Source organism: Erpetoichthys calabaricus, chromosome 14, assembly GCF_900747795.2.
Source record: "Erpetoichthys calabaricus chromosome 14, fErpCal1.3, whole genome shotgun sequence".
Taxonomy (NCBI): domain Eukaryota; kingdom Metazoa; phylum Chordata; class Cladistia; order Polypteriformes; family Polypteridae; genus Erpetoichthys; species Erpetoichthys calabaricus.
The window spans coordinates 101370804-101387227 of record NC_041407.2 but is presented as its reverse complement, the minus strand read 5'-3'; the positions used below and the strand labels follow the sequence as shown (position 1 = coordinate 101387227).

The 16424-nt window shown below is 46.4% G+C and overlaps 1 protein-coding gene across 7 annotated transcripts in view; it reads left to right on the top strand.

Annotated features, from left to right (window-relative positions):
* The window catches only part of stat3 (signal transducer and activator of transcription 3 (acute-phase response factor)), a 109008-nt gene extending 103125 nt beyond the window's left edge, over nucleotides 1-5883 (top strand). For 5 of the 7 annotated variants that reach the window (XM_028819810.2, XM_028819813.2, XM_028819809.2 and 2 more), the window contains 2 exons: nucleotides 4069-4220; nucleotides 4523-5883. In XM_028819810.2, the coding sequence (XP_028675643.1) occupies nucleotides 4069-4220; nucleotides 4523-4566 (196 nt within the window). In that variant the 3' untranslated portion in view covers nucleotides 4567-5883. The remainder of the gene's footprint in view (nucleotides 1-4068; nucleotides 4221-4522) is intronic. The other 2 variants (XM_028819814.2, XM_028819811.2) reach the window with 1 other exon arrangement.
* Nucleotides 5884-16424: the final 10541 nt, after the last annotated feature.

The window sequence follows — 16424 nt, the reverse complement described above, 5'->3', positions numbered from 1 at the left end:
GCCTCACCGTGGGGATACACTGCCTCACCGTGGTGGCCCACCGGCACACACCACCTCACCATGGGGGCTCATCAGCACACACTGCCTCACCATGGGGACCCACTAGCACACACCGCCTCACTGTGGAGGCCCACTGGCACACACCGCCTCACTGTGGAGGCCCACTGGCACACACCGCCTTACTGTGGAGGCCCACTGGCACACACCGCCTCACCGTGGCGGCCCACCGCCACACACCACCTCACCATGGGGGCCCACAGGCACACACCTCCTCACCATGGCAGCCCACCAGCAGACGCCATATTGACAGTCAGCATTTTTGACCAAAATGAATGTGGTTGTTGCTTTGCACTCCCTGTATCCCCTGGTCTTTCACGGACTTTAAAATTGAAACCAAGGGAAGAGAAACAATTGGCTACCATGGAAAAAATCCACAAAAAAAAATCACAGGTAAGAAAAGATGAAGTACAAGGAGACGTTTCTGGTAACGGAAGAAGCCCTTGAACAAGCGTATTACATCTCAAGGGCCGCACTTTGACATGGATTAAATAGAGATTGTATGATAAGTACAATTTCTTATAACAATTCCAGAAATTTTTGTGTAACCCATGTATTTAAAAGCAGCTCCTTCCAGCTTAGCACATAGGCAAACATTGCGACAGTTTAACAGATTTTACTTTGATGTTAAATATGAAGTTCAGTTTTAAAGGAAAATTGACATTAAATTTGCAGATGGCTTGCGATGAAAACCTGCGGTCATTACTGGTGTCCAGAACTGGGGTCCTCCACAGTAACTGGTTATCAGGCTCTTGTGGAAGTGTGTTATAAAAAGTAGTGACTGTTTGATGTCAGGCAGCATGTAACACTTTTCAATGAAACTTCATTTTGAAATACCTACACAACATACACTTTATTAACTTATCGATCAGTTGATTGCTAAGTGGCTTTATTGTCTGTCCTGTGAGTACAGGTCCTTGTTTTTATGTTTCTGCTGCTGTATGCATCTGAGTGTCCCCATGGGATTAATAAATTTACCTAATCTAATTTAAACTAAGTTCCTTTACAACAACAACAATACAGTATTTATTTCTATATGACATTTTTATACAAATGATGTAGCTCAAAGTGCATTACAAGATAAAGAAAGAAAAAAGACAAAATATATAAGAAAACAAAATTAGGTAATACTAATTAACATAGAATAAAAGTAAGGTCCGATGGCCAGGGAAGACAGAAAAACTCCAGACGGCTGGGAAAAAAAAAAAAATCTGCAGGGGGTCCGAGGCCACGAGACCACCCAGCCCCCTCTAGGCATTCTACCTAACATCAGTGACCTCAATCAGTCCTCATTGTATTCAGGGTTCACATGGAAGAACTTGATGATGATGGTCATGTGGACCTCTAGCCTTTAATCCATCAATGTAGGGACATCACGGTGCTTTGATCAGGTGGTGATCCGGCACAGAAAACCGGAAAAAGAACAGCAGAAAAAGTAGGGGTTAGTATGGATTTCGGAGCCACCATGAATGATAATGATAATTAATTGAATATACAGAGTATCAGGATTAAACTAAAATGAAGCTGTGAGAAAGCCGTGTTAAAGTAATGAGTTTTTAGCAGTTTTTTTAAAGTGCTCCACTGTATTAGCCTGGCGAATTCCTATTGGCAAGCTATTCCAGATTTGAACAATGCTAAACTTGAGAGTGTTTTAAAAGGCAGACTGTGAACAAAAGTTATTCTTCTCTTGATAAGCAATCACATAGGCAAGGTGACAATTTTCTATACAACTTAAAATGACAGGCTTTCAGTCAAACCGTCGACATGAAACATAACTTGGATTAGATCACGAGTCCTTTCTTTATTAAATGACAGCCAAACAGAAACGAGATGTGAAACGAGCCAACGGATGACTAGCTAAAGTGGGGCTTCAAACTCCAACCAATTTCACTCCAACCAATCTCTTCATAAGAAGCTGATTCTTGTTGTTAATTAAGCCCGTTATTTAATTCCATGGCTTATTGCTGCTCTCATTCTGCCACAGCAGACATTTCCAAAAATGTTGATTTTCTGTTTTTTTTTTTTCCTAAGTGCACCATCAAAATGTTTTGGTGACCTGAGCAGATCAGCCTTACTGAGACCTGCACCTTTCTTTATTTTCAGATATTGTGTGATGGGCACAGGTGAGCCGCTCATGTGGCGGCTTTGTTTTGTGTCTCATTATTGTTTGGCTGCTCATTAAGGAAAAAGGAACAACTAAAGGGCCCGAGTCAAGCTAATTAAAACTAAGGCAAAAGAAGTTAATTAGCAGCCAAAAATGGTCACTAATGAAGAAGATGGTTAGAATGAAAACCTGCAGCAACTGTAGCCCTCCAGGACTGGAGTTGGACACCCTTGATATAGACAGTTGTGTTACATGTCTTGAGTTACTTGTTTAGAGGTGGGTGCTATGCAGCCTTGTCTGTGCTCCACTGGTGCCGTTACGCCAAATTTGTTGATTTCGAGTGTTCTGAGCACTGAAATCGTCATCTCCTGTGGCTCCTTGTTATCCGCCCTCTTAACAGCAGCCCTTCTGATGGAGTGTGGCCCACCGTTTACTTCAAATTCATATTCCGCTGTTCATATCGCTGCTGAATCTTTCAAGCTCACGTCAAGTGCGACACCATCATTGTCACACTGAACACCAGAGAGCACACACAGCACCACTGATGCCGTTGAATGCTCCTCTACATTGAGGAGGCTGTCGCTTTAGATCAGGGGTCTCCAACTCCAGTCCTGGAGGGCCGCAGTGGCTGCAGATTTTCATTCTAACCCTTTTCTTAATTAGTGGCCTATTTTTGCTGCTAATTAACTTGTTTTGAATTCATTTTAATTGATTTGAGTTTTTTGTTTTTTAAAGATTTTGTTCCCCTGCATGTCTTTATTGTTCCCCTGAATTGCTTCATTTCTTTCCTTAAACGGCACCCAAACACAAATGAAATATGAAGTCAGTGAGCCAACAGAAGACCACCTAAGTCAGGGCCTCAAACTCCAACCAATTTCACTCCAACCAGTTGCTCAATCAGGCGCAGATTCTTCTTGTTAGTTAAACTCGTTCTTTAATTCTCTGGCTTGTTGCTGCTCTCATTGTGCAATAGCAGACACTTCCAGAATTGTTGATTCTCTCTTTTCTAAGAGCTCTGATAAAATGTTTTGTGGACCTGAGCAGATCGACGTTCCTGAGCCCCTCATCTTTGTTTATTTTCAGATATCGTATGATGGGCAGAGTTTGCTGGTCCTGTTTTTGTCTCATTGTGTATCTCATTATTGTTAAGGAAAAAGAAACAATTAAGGGGTCTGAGTCTTCAAGAGCAAGTCAATTAAAATGAATTCAAATGAAGTTAATTAGCAGCAAAAATGGGTCACTAATTAAGAAAAGGGAGGGAATGAAAACCTGCAGCCACTGCGGTCTCCCTAGGACCAGAGTTGGGGACCCCTGCTTTAGATGGTTACACGGTGGTTAAGGTGAGGGTTGTGGGAGGAGTTCTCCGGCTTGAGTCGAGTCAACCAGGTGATGAAAGGCTGCAATCCAATTGGCTGTCCAGTGGAGCTGCAGAGGTCTCTGGCTGCCCCAGCACTGCACACTGGAAGCACTTCTGGGTCAGTCTGTTCCTGCAGCTCCCCCTGGTAGCACTCATGGACCACAACAGGGTTGTCCAGCTGGACTGCAATTCCCAGCCTGGTGTCCATGCAAGCAGCGTAGCCCAGGAAGTCTGCCATCTATTGAATTGGGGGAACAAATAATCCATGTGATTAGTCTCCCTTTGTTAAAATGGCCTCTTAGTGGGGTAAGGGACCTTGAAGCATCCCAGCTGGATCGCCAGCCTGTGCCTGATGCCCATGACAGTGTTAAGCAAAAAAAAAAAAAACCAGGTATCACCTCTAAGTTAAGAAGACTGAGCTCTGTAGTCGCATGTCCAGGTGTCGCCGTGTCCCTTAACCTCCTCTAGGCCCTTTTTGCTTCTCCCCAGGCATAGCAGCATATTACAGCAGCCGGCAGCGGTGCTAATTTTTTCTGTTCTTTGTGTGCAGGACAAACTGCGGCAATGCCAGCGACCCGTTCCCGATGTCTCCCAGCACGTTCGATACCCTGATTCACAATGAAGGAGCGGAAGCCAGCGGCGGAGGGCAACTAGGTAACGTTGAGCATCCCTCAGTGGCTGGTAGACTCGTTCACTCACAAGGTTTTTAATTTGTTGAGATTCTTTGGCTTTTGCTGTGTCTGCTCGTCCTTGCAGCCTGCGTGCGTAGCTAACCTCGCATCAAGGGGGTGGTGGCAGATGGGGGTCTGGGGGAGGGGGTTTGGCTTGCTGGCCTTGCAGCTCTGCACTTCCACATCCTTTCCTATCCACAGCCTTTTTGTCGTTAACCTCCATTTCTGTTCGTGTCGTGAGTGTTCCCGCTTGCTTCGTAGATGACGTATACGTTGAGCCCGGGCACCCCGCCGTATTGTTAACGCCTCTTCCTTCGCCTTCTTGTTTTGCAGAATCGCTGACCCTGGATATGGAGTTCAGCTCCGATCAAGTGTGAGACCAGCCGGGCCCGGTGGCTTCCCCGCCACGCAGTATTTTGAGAAGTTTGTCTTAGAGCTCTGCTTTTACTACTAACTGTATTTCTTAATGATGGTGTATGTGGCGTCGGTCTCTATTTATATACACAGTATGATGACGACGATGACGCAGGGCTTGAAACAAACGTCACCTTTCGATTCCCTTTTTTTTTTTTTCTGTCAGGACGGTAACTTTCAGGTTATATTAAGTTCACTACAACAATTATGCTTTTATTTTGGTGTCATTAAAATTCAGCATTACCTGCCGGCCCTTTTCTCGAGTGCCCTAAAAGCTGTGCCACGAGAAGCTGTCAGCCAGGGCCTGAGGCCGAGCACGGGTGCAAGTGGACACAAGCTGCCTACTTTTTTTTTTGTTCCTGTCACTGATTGTCTGCACGTATGTACCTGTACAGAGATAGCCAACGATCTTTAGGGTATAGGGAGACGCCTTTTACCATACGGGCTTGTTAACGAGAAGGGTCCCATTCAGGCCGACGGTAACGTTTCAACAAGACGGCAGGCATTGAAGAGACGTTCCTCGTCGCTGTGTCCAGTTTGGGAAGGCAGGAAGTGTAAATCGTCGAACTTTGTAACGGTGACCGCAGAGTTCAGTTACTCCTATGAAGGTGGGAGGACCAGTTGGTTTGTTTTTTTTTTTTGTAGTTTCTTATACTTAAGTATTTTTCTTACCAGGACAGAAACGTAAGTGGAGGGCATCCCGTAAATCAGCGTGTAGATCACTTCAGCGGTCATCACAGCCATTTTAATGCTTAAGAGACTTGTGTTGTTTTTACCATTCGTTTATTTTTTTAATGAGATTTCATAATGGGGAAACAAGTTTGTGCTTTAAGGCACCGGGTGGGGTGGGGTGGGGGTGGAGGGGTCTTCCAATTTTGTTAAGAGTCCCACCCACGGGGTGGCCTTTGAGGCTTGTGGTGTAGAGACAGAGAGTGAGATCTCTATTGCCACGCCATCCCAGTGTAAAGAACTGCAGGCCGTGGTGCGCCATCAGCGGGTTTGGGGGGAGTGGGTGGGATTCTTGACGTCACCCTGATGTTCTTTAGTATCTCTTGGGTTTTTATTTTATGACTTGACCTTCATTATGTACCTGAGAAGGAGTTGAAATCGATTCCGAATGAGTCCACGTTTTAGTGCCGCTTTAGTGCATGAGCAAATTTGCCAAAGTAGTCCCAGGGATTTGATTGAACCGTTGAGCAATACGTCGGGTCGAGGAAGGCGGCCTTGCATTTGTGCTGTAACAAACTGCTTGCTCTTTTTAATAAACTCTGTTCCACTTATGGGGGGCTTCTTCTCTTGTGTCAACTGCGTGAAGTGCGTGCCGGGGCACCGGTCTGACTCGATGCTGCTTACGGGTTTGGTGGCATCTCGTAGGCTTTCTTTTTTTTTTTTTTTTTCTTTAATACAGTTTTCATGTTCTTTCGACGTGTGATGGGATTTGAAGTGAAGTGGCTTTGGTGCTGATGTGTCCCACGACGTACCGTTTACTCCTTTACACTATAATCCTTTATGGAAAAGACGAGCTGTGCCACCCATCTAACCCGGGCTGAAATACAAGTCAGTGGCGTTGTTTTTGTCACCTGGGGTTGGCTTTGAGTTTGTACGAGCCCACCCCCAAATCAACTTACAAAGTAAAACAATACGTGTCATACAAAAAATGAAATTTTTAACATTTTTATTTATTAAAATCCTAGCAGTGCCCACTTAGTAGTGGAGCAGGACAGTGAGGAGGGTCCTGCCCGGCTCCCCACTCCTGAGGTTACGCTTCCCCCTCCTCTTGGATTAGCCCGAATAAATCGCTCCTGCGGGTGAACTATGATACTTGACACGATGAGAGAAGTCGCAAAATGAACCGGAATGTTCAGACAAATTCTGGGGGGGAAAAACACCCATCTAAATCCATTAAGTAGTTCTCTCATAAAAAGCGGACAAAAGTTGGATTTTATATAGAGAGAGATAGAGATGATTGCGTTTTTTGCCATAATGCCCCTTCATTCTTTTTTAACTCCCCTTGCCTTTCTTTTTTTTCTACAAGCAGCCCCACTCTCTTTTGTTGCCTCTTCTTGAGACTGAGAGAATAATGAAATGTTAATAATGAGATTAAGGGGTTCGTCCCATTCGGTCGGAGTACTTCTGCAAACTGGTCAAGATTTGCATTTGTGAAATAGAACTCTGCACCGTAAGTATTTAACACTTTTTAAACATTAAACATGGCGTAATTTTGACATAGACAACACACATTAGCTTGCCAAAGCCCTATCAAACAGAAATGTCTAAAAAAAAAAAAAGTCTAGTATGAAAGTTTATTACACCCCTAAAAAAAAGTGCACCCCAGGGTGTACGGCCCCCCGGCTACACCAGCGGCCCAAGTAATCAATGTGGACCTTACCGTTCACATTTGCAGTGCCCCGTGCAATGAACACATCTCTGTTATGTGCCATCTGGTATGGGATTCGTAAAAGCAATGTTAATGGTTATGGTGCGCCATCTGTTGGAAAGACAAATGCAGTGCATTTTATTACAAAACAATGTTTGTGGTGTGCCATCATTTGAAGTGACAGAGACACAGCGACGGGAGAGACACACGGACACTTATCTTTTTATTAAGGTGGATTGGCCCTGAACTTTTCTGTCTGCTTTTTTGATTCTCTAATAATCCCCCTCTGGCACAATAACACTGGGTCTAGTGATGCCGTTCAGAAGACTAGCTGTGCTGCTCATCTAAGTCGACTTCAAATCCAAGGTAGACCTCAGCGTTAAAGCAGTGTTAATATTTATGATGAACCATCTGTTGGAATGACAAATGCAAAGCATTTTACTCACAAAAATGTGATGCACCATCTGTGGGAATGAAGGATGTATTTATCACCAAAAATGTTTGTGCTGCGCCATCTGTTGGAGTGAATGACATTCCAAATGGACAGACACAATGACACTTATCCTTTTATTAAGGAGTATTAACCCCGAAGCTTTCCTGCCTGCTTTTTTAATTCTCTTAATAAACTCACCTCTGGTACGATAACACTGGGTCTAGTCTTGCCTTTCGGAAGAGTAACTGTGCTACCTGTCTCAGATGGGTTGGAATCCAAGTAATCAACGTAGACCTCAGCATTAACATTTGCAGTGCACCATTATATGCCATTTGCTATGGGATTCGTAAAAGCACTGTTAATATTTGTGATGCTCCACCTGTTGGAACGACCAATGCAATGCATGTTACTACTACAAGTGTTTGTGATGCGCCATCTGTTAGAATGAGAAGTCAGTCATTTGCTTAGTCCTAAACAGGGTCAGGGGATGCTGGAGAATATCCCATCTAGCGTGAGGCGCAAGGCTGGAAAAAAAAAAACCCTGGGCTGGGCGCTGCTCCATTGCTGGGTGAACACACACACACACAGAGAGAGCTGAGTCACACTATGGACAATTTAGGATCATCAACACACCTAACCTGCAGGTCTTTAGACTGTGGGAGGGAAACGGAGCACACAGAAAAAGCCCACTGGGACACGAGGAGAACATGCAAACTCCATGCAGGGAGGACCTGGGATGTGAACCCAGGTCTCCTTACTGTGAGGCAGCAGCAGCACTACCACCGTGTCGCCCAGGATTACCAGTTCAATGCATAGGTCTCTGTTATATGCCATGTGGAATGAGATTCGTAAAATCAATGATAATGTTTCTGATGCGCCATGTGTTGAAATGACAAATGCCAAGCATTTCATCACCAAAAATGTGAGTGACAGACATTCCAAATGGACAGACGTACTGTCACGTATCCTTTTATTAAGGTCTTTTGACCTCGAGCTTTCCTGCCTGCTTTTTTGATTCTCTTAGTAAACTCACCTCTGGTACGATAACACTGTGGGGGTCTAGTCTTTCCTTTCGGAAGAGAGGCTGTGCTACCGGTCTCAGATGGGTTGGAATCCAAGTACTCAACGTGGACCTCAGCATTAACATTTGCAGTGCACCCTTATATGTCATTTGCTATGGGATTTGTAAAAGCACTGTTAATATTTGTGATGCTCCACCTGTTGGAACGACCAATGCAATGCATTTTATTACTAAAAATGTTTGTCAAGCACCATCTGTTGAAATGACAAATGCAAAGCATTTCCCCTTGGGATTAATAAAGTATCTATCTATCTATCTATCTTATAGTGCCTTTCATATCTATCTATCTATCTATCTTATAGTGCCTTTCATATCTATCTATCTTATAGTGCCTTTCATATCTATCTATCTATCTATCTATCTAAAACATTTCATCCTCAAAAATATTTGTGATGCATCATTTGTGGGAATGAAGAATGCATTTATCACCAACAATGTTTGTGATGCGCCATCTGTTGGAGTGACCGACGTTCCAAATGGACAAACACACTGATACTTATCCTTTTATTAAGGTGGATTGGCCCTTTTCATTCCCTAGTATTCGCACCTCTGCCATAGCCATGTCTTTTAGAAGACCATCAAACACATTTTGTGACCCGGTTTGATTTGTCTCCTTCGTATGCGCTTGTCCTCATCATGTCGCTCAGTGGGACTGGCAGGGAAAGTGGCGATAAGTCACCTGTAGGTGATGTCACGTGACTTCTCATAGAAGGGGATGTCACTGTTGCCGCCTGCAGTCGCTGATCCCGTCACCAGAGGATGTCCGATGACACAGCCGGGTTTGTGACGTTAGGCCGCAGTGTGGTGACTCTGCAGCGGTTCCCCATGATGACGCCGGTGCCTTAGCAGAACTCGCCGTACCCGTAAAGCCTTTGCTATCGAGTCCTTTTCTTTTTTTCCCCCCATTCTGATCGACACCCAACAGCTGAGCCCCCAAAGTCTATTTGTGGGGTGCAGATCCTTGGTGTCTCTTCTTTGTCATCGCTGCGTGATGTGCTCATGGGTGGCCAGCTGTCACCCGTGCGTTACAGGAACATTTCAAACCAGGTTGGTGTTTGCGGTGGAGAGTTGCAGACTGCAGTGTCGCTGGGTATGTCGGCCCACACGCCTGAAAAGGATCAGAGTGCCCCCCCATCCCGAGAATGGCTGGCCACGCCAGTGTGGTGTGACTGCCGTAAGGTTTGAGGAGAAAAGCATTGAGATGTGACTTGGGCGGCTTCTGTCAGGACAGGTGCAATAAAACGTGAAAGATGCTATGATGATGGGGGGGCGACTGGTGATTAGGAAAAGGGACAGCCACTGTGGGGTGGCCGGGGAATACGCTTTAATAGTACGACACGGACGAGAAGACCCTGAAATGTCTTTATCAAGATAATGGCACCACCACCTGAGGAGGTTTAGGTGCCCGCTGAGGTCTGTTGGCACAGGATTATTGAAGCACCGCTTTTGGCAGCCACAGAAGATGTCATCATCCACCTGCACCCAAGCACAGTCAGGCCCCACCAGGACTTGGATGGGAGACCATCTAGGAAAAAGCTTGGGCTGTGGATCCTAATACAGTGACAAGGGGACACTTGGTGCCGTCCTTCAGATGAGACGTAACACCGAAGTCCTGACTCTCTGTGGTCATAAAAGACCCCTGGGGTGTCCTTCGTAAAGAGCAGGGTGTTTGTTTCTCAATGTTCAGGCTAAATTGCCCACCATGGCCTGGTCATTGTGGCCCCCTAATCAACCCCTCACATCATCCGGGTGGACACCACACATCAGAAGTGGTTCAAGTGGCTCCCCACTCACTCGAGTAGTGAGAAAGGCGCTTTATAAATGTAAACAATTGTTATTGTTCTCAGACTGTGCTCAGTGAAGTTTCAGATGTTGGCAGCAGTGCCATCTGCTGGTGTACACTGGTAGTACGCACGCTCTTCAAGGTTGTGAAATGGCTTCTCTTACACGCCCCCACCCTGCCTGCAGTGCCAAGTCGATGTACTGGGGAAATCCAAAGGGGCTGCGAAAAGGGGGCAGAGCTTCACGACCTTTAGTTTCTGCCAAGTTGAGCTAATTGTTTCAAATTTTGAGAAGTTTGTAGTTTTGATTTTTTTTGTCTTTTTATGTGTTGGTCTGACGTTTGCCTGGTCGTTTATTTTTTTTGTAGTTACATGAAGCTTCAGTTTAACGCTGTGACCTCGAGCTGCCCAGCTGGCACCTGCTCTGGTTTTCTAGCTGGCCGCCGGGCACACTGTCTGTGTGTCTATCATAGATTAATTTGAAAGGCACTATATCTATTATATAGTGCCATTCACATGTTTATCTATCTATCATATGGTGCCTTTTATATCTCTATTATATAGTGCCTTTTATATCTATCTCTATCATATAGTGCCTTTTATATCTATCTATCATATAGTGCCTTTTATATCTATCATAGTGCCTTTTATATCTATCTATCATATAGTGCCTTTTATATCTATCATATAGTGCCTTTTATATCTTATTATATAGTGCCTTTTATATTTATTTTTCATATAGTGCCTTTTATATCTCTATCTATTATATAGTGCCTTTTATATCTATTTATCATATAGTGCCTTTTATATCTCTATTATATAGTGCCTTTTATATCTATTTATCATATAGTGCCTTTTATATCTCATATCTATCATATAGTGCCTTTTATATCTATCATATAGTGCCTTTTATATCTATTTATCATATAGTGCCTTTTATATCTATTTATCATATAGTGCCTTTTAAATCTCGTATCTATCTATCTATTTTCTTCCTCACCCTGCACTTTGTTCCAATACTCACATTTGTGTCGTGTCCTCCATTAAGTGCTGAGGGATATTCAGTGGTGGGCAGCCTTGAATCTGAGTGGGCAGCAAGTGATCATCAGTCAGGTAGGGGGTCTCAGTTACAGTCCTGGAGGGCCGCAGTGGCTGTGGGGTTTTTAATAATATTAATAAAAACAAATAAAACAGTATTTTTGAGGAGGAGGACGTCTGAGGCCCCCGTGTGCAGAGACCACCACTGCTGCTGAGTCACGGCGTACCCAAGGCCAGCCGACCCACCGTTTCGGCCCTGGTGATCACTTCGCTTTTACACACTCCAACCCCCTCCCCCACTTCAAACGTGCGTCTCTGAGCAGAAGACCACCAAAAGGCGTCGAGTGCAAGAGGACACGTTTCTTTAAGATTTTAAACAAGATTACATCGACGGGTACAAAAGAGCAAAAAAAAAAAAAAAATGTAAAGGGCCTGAAGTGACCCCCGATGTGCTCAGTAAGACCCCCTTTGGTGGGTATCAGTTCTTAACTTGGAGTCTTTTGTTTATTATAAGAGGCTTCTAATTCTGTGAGATTCTTGGGCCGTCTTGCCTGCTTTGCTCCTTTTTGAGACCACCACTGATTTGCCATGACATTCAGGTCGGGGGGTCTAGGAGGGCCATGGCAGGACCATCAGCTTGCGCCTCTTGAGGTGTCCCATTGTAGATTTTATTGTGTGTTTCAGGTCATTATCTTGTCATCGGACCCCCATCCTCTTTATAACTTGGTGGTCTGATGTTTGCCCCCCATAATTTACTGCTATCTCTTGGACTCCATTCTTCCCTCCACCAATGATGTGCCCCCCCTGTGGCACTGGCTGCCACACAAGCCCCCCAGCATCGCCATATTTAAATTGATGCAGACGTGTTCTTTTACTAGAATTCGGCCCCCCTTTTATCTCCTAGCCCACCTTTGCATGTTGTGCCCAGTAAGTTCTACTTTGACTCTGTCAGCCCACAGGACTCGTTGCCCAGAATGTGTCAGGCTTGTTTAGATGTCCATTTGCAGACTTCAGGCGCTGAATTTTGTGACGAGGACACGGCAAAGGTTTTCTCCTGCCGACTCCGCCATGAGGGTCCGATTTGTGGAGGTGTTGCTGCACAGTAGAACAGTGGACCACCACTCCAGAGTCGGCTCAGTCTTCCTGAAGGTCTTCTGCAGTCAGACGGAGGTCTTTGTTTGCCATCCTGGACTTTATATTGCGCTCTTTTTTAAGGTGTCACCATACTGTGTGACGTGACGCCTCACAGGGGGCTCACCCACGTGGTCCACACCCTCACCTACATTTGGCTGCACCACCTCCTAGACTCGTCGTCCATTTACCCAGTTGACCCCGAGACCCTCGCCTTTTGTTACGCTCCTCTCAATGTGTCCGCCACCCCCATCACTATTTCTGAAGCCTTGAAGTCCTCGGTGAACTTCGTCACCTCAACACCAAACAAGTGTCAGAAAGGCAGTGACATCCTCGGGTCACGCCGGCGTCTTGCTGTCCGTTTCAGTTTTCACCTTCGCTGGCTCTCCTCGTCCTCCTCCTCCTCCTCTTTTGTTTTTTTGAAGCCGTCTGCAGTGTCAGATTCTCGCCTTGGGCGCTGTAGGAACATCTGCCAGGTGTCATCTTGCCCAGACCGGTGTGATCCGGCTCCTGTCGCAATCGAGGAATGAGGTGGATGAGGCTGGAGACGCACAAGAGGGTGCTGAGGAAAGGTTCATGAGATCGCTGGGCTGGCTTGGGGTCCACAGAAATGACGCGGGACCACTTAAAAGGTCTTCCCGAGCTTTGGGGGAATGTGCCCACCTCACCAGTTGCCGGTCAGACATCAGCTGGCATAAGCCTGGCACGTGCAGCCCACCCGATGACAAGGAAATGCTAACCTGCCATAACTGAGTGCAGCCCCTCTGAAGGCCTTCACCCCCCTTGACGTTCTCAGATGTTCTCCTAGCTGGTTGTTCCCAGTGGACTTGACATTTAGTAACAGTAAAAGACCCTTTAATGTTAAAGTGAACGCAGATTGGGGGGGGGGGGCAAAACTCAAAAGAAGCGTTGACCCCCATCAAGTCAGTCAGATTGCAGCCCCCCCCAATAAGAATATCATAATTCTGAGTTCATTGGGCTGCCCGGCCAAGATGTTTGGATGGTGGTCTCTGAATGAAGATCGCAATGCTGGATTGGATTCACCACCTAACACTGGGACCTCCTCTGTCCCCACCGAGGCTTAGTGGTCACTTCAGGACAAGCCACCCACCAGGCTGGAGACCATGGAGGGAAAGCTTGGGTTGCTGCTGGCAGACGTGCTGGTGAGGCCAGCAGGGGACGCTGATCCTGTGGTCCGTGGGTGGGGACCCCGGTGCAGTGACAGGGACACTGGGCTGTAGAAGTGACGCCGTCCTTCAGGTGAGACGTAAAACCCAAGGTCCTGACTCTCTGTGGTCATAAAAGGCCTCTGGGCATCCTTTGTAAAGAGTAGGGGGTACCCTGATGTCCAGGGTAAACTGCCCAGTACAGTCTGGTCATTCTGGCCACTAATTACCCCCCTGTCTACATCAACGCCCCCCCACCACCACCACCACCTGACAGCTCATGTGTGGTGAGCAGACTGACACAGGAATGGCTGCCATCTCATCATCCAGGTGGGTGCTGCTTCAAGTGGTTCCTCACTGCCTATGTAAGGCGCTATATAAGTATGAAGTGTGCCCACTGGATTGGTGGTACAGGATCAAGCGAGTCAAAGGGGACAGAGATACGGTGCTGGGATGGAGTGAGATTTGAGGGGTCCGGGTGAGGAGGAGGAGCAAGTATGAAATAAAACTGGCAGGGGGTGAGGCAGGTGTGGTGACACTCGACTGACGTGACTGGGGGGGGGATGCAGGAAGGAGCAGCATGGAGTCACAGCACCTGCCCTTCAGAAGGGGTCACCCACCTGAAGGTCTCGGCTTGTTCAGGCCCGGCCAGTACTTGGATGAGAGACCACCTAGGAAAAGCTGGGGTTGCTGCTGGAAGAAGGTGTTGGTGAGGCCAGCAGGGGACGCTTACCCTGTGGTCTGAATGTGGATACCAGTGCCCCGCCCGCCACCCCTACCCCCCCAAAGCAGCACAGGGATGGAGACGCCGTGATGTAAACGTGGCACCGTCTTTCAGATGAGACATAAAACTGAAGCCCTGACTCTCTGTGGTCATAAGAGATTCCTGGGCATCTTCTGAAATCCCACCGATGTCCTGGCTAAATTGATTGCCCACCACAGCCTGGTCATTCAGGTCCCCTAATCATCCCCTGTCTGTCTCTCTAACCCCTTCACCACCTAACAGCTCATGTGTGCTAAGCAGACTGGCACAAGAATGGCGGTGGTCTCATCATACAGGTGGGTGGGACACTTTGGTTGATGTTGAGGTGCCTTCCCACTCGCTTATGTAAGGCGCTATATAAATGGAGTGAATTATTTTATTTTATTAAGTTATCCTTCTCCTGGTCGGCCCTTTGCATTTTTGTTTTGTTCCAGAAGTTTCCGTTTTCTCGCTGCCTTCATTACTTTGTAAGAACGGTTGAAGCCTCCATTGGAGAGGTTGATGTTTTTGGGTCTTCAGTTCGTCCCACATACTGTAAGAGGAGGAATGTGGACCTGCATGGTAACAACCTGAGGTGAGGGTGAAGAGACGGCAGACTGGACGGGCACCTCAGGGCACAGGGGTGTGAAGGCAGCCTGTTCTTCCCATGCCCTGCCTGGCACTGACTGCACCCTTCACACCAGCCGCTCCACATCACACATCCCTTGGGCTCAGAGGTGACGCCATCTTCCTCAATGGCCTCGACTCCATGCCAGGACCCTTAAGGAGGCTCACCATTGGATTTCAGCAGAGGAGAAGCCCCTGTGAGGTACTACCAGGTAAGTCTGTGCCCTTTGTCCACACTTGGCACCCGCTACCAGTTATTCTGCTGTGTGGCGTTTTTCTCTCACCAATTTCTCCACTTTTTATGAATCCGAAATGTGAGGTTTCTAAAGATGGCGCATGCTCTGCTTGATACAAAGTAGGCATTTGCAGGTACGTAGGGAGGGGTGGCACAAAGACCACCAGGGTGAGCCAGCAGGCACGTGTTGTCTCCGCTCTGCCTGTTCATTTATGTCCACACGAGAGCAGAAGAGGGGGCTGTGGGGTCAAAGTACCGCCCAGCATATCCACGGGGGGGGCCGTTTCATTTAAATGAAGCCCCTGCATAGGAACACCGCGTGCTGGAAAGGTGGGCTTTCACTGGGCTCTGTACATCAGGCTACTCAACGTCCATACACCTGCCTTTCATACCAATCTGTTATATAGCGCCTTTCATCTACCTGTTTATCTTATTTAAATGTCTTTGACTCATACATTCTCATTTTCTCTGTCACCACTATGGGCAGGCGCAGGAGGGGAGCCGCTTTGGGCACATCAGTGGTCATCAAGGTGCCAGTGTGTCACATGCCCGTCAGATATGCAATAAAGAATGCTGCCAATCAGACTGCTCTAGTGCCATCTATCATATAGTGCCTTTAATCACTTTAATCATCAAGGTGCCAGTGTGTCACATGCCAGTCAGATATGCAATAAAGAATGGTGCCAATCAGACTGCTCTAGTGCCATCTATCATATAGTGCCTTTAATCACTGTAATCATCAAGGTGCCAGTGTGTCACATGCCAGTCAGATATGCAATAAAGAATGGTGCCAATGAGACAGCCCTAGTGCCATCTATCATATAGTGCCTTTAATCACTTTAATCATCAAGGTGCCAGTGTGTCACATACCAGTCAGATATGCAATAAAGAATGGTGCCAATCAGACTGCTCTAGTGCCATCTATCATATAGTGCCTTTAATCACTTTAATCATCAAGGTGCCAGTGTGTCACATACCAGTCAGATATGCAATAAAGAATGGTGCCAATCAGACTGCTCTAGTGCCATCTATCATATAATGCCTTTAATCAGCCTGTGTAGCTCTGTAGCTGTCATATAGCGCCTCTCACTCTATATCTGTCGATCGTATCTTTCGTATTGTGCCTTTTCTCTCTCTAGCTCTCTTTCTACCAGTCCATCATATGGTTGCTTTTATAGATCTGTCTAGCTCTGCATCTATTATATAGTGC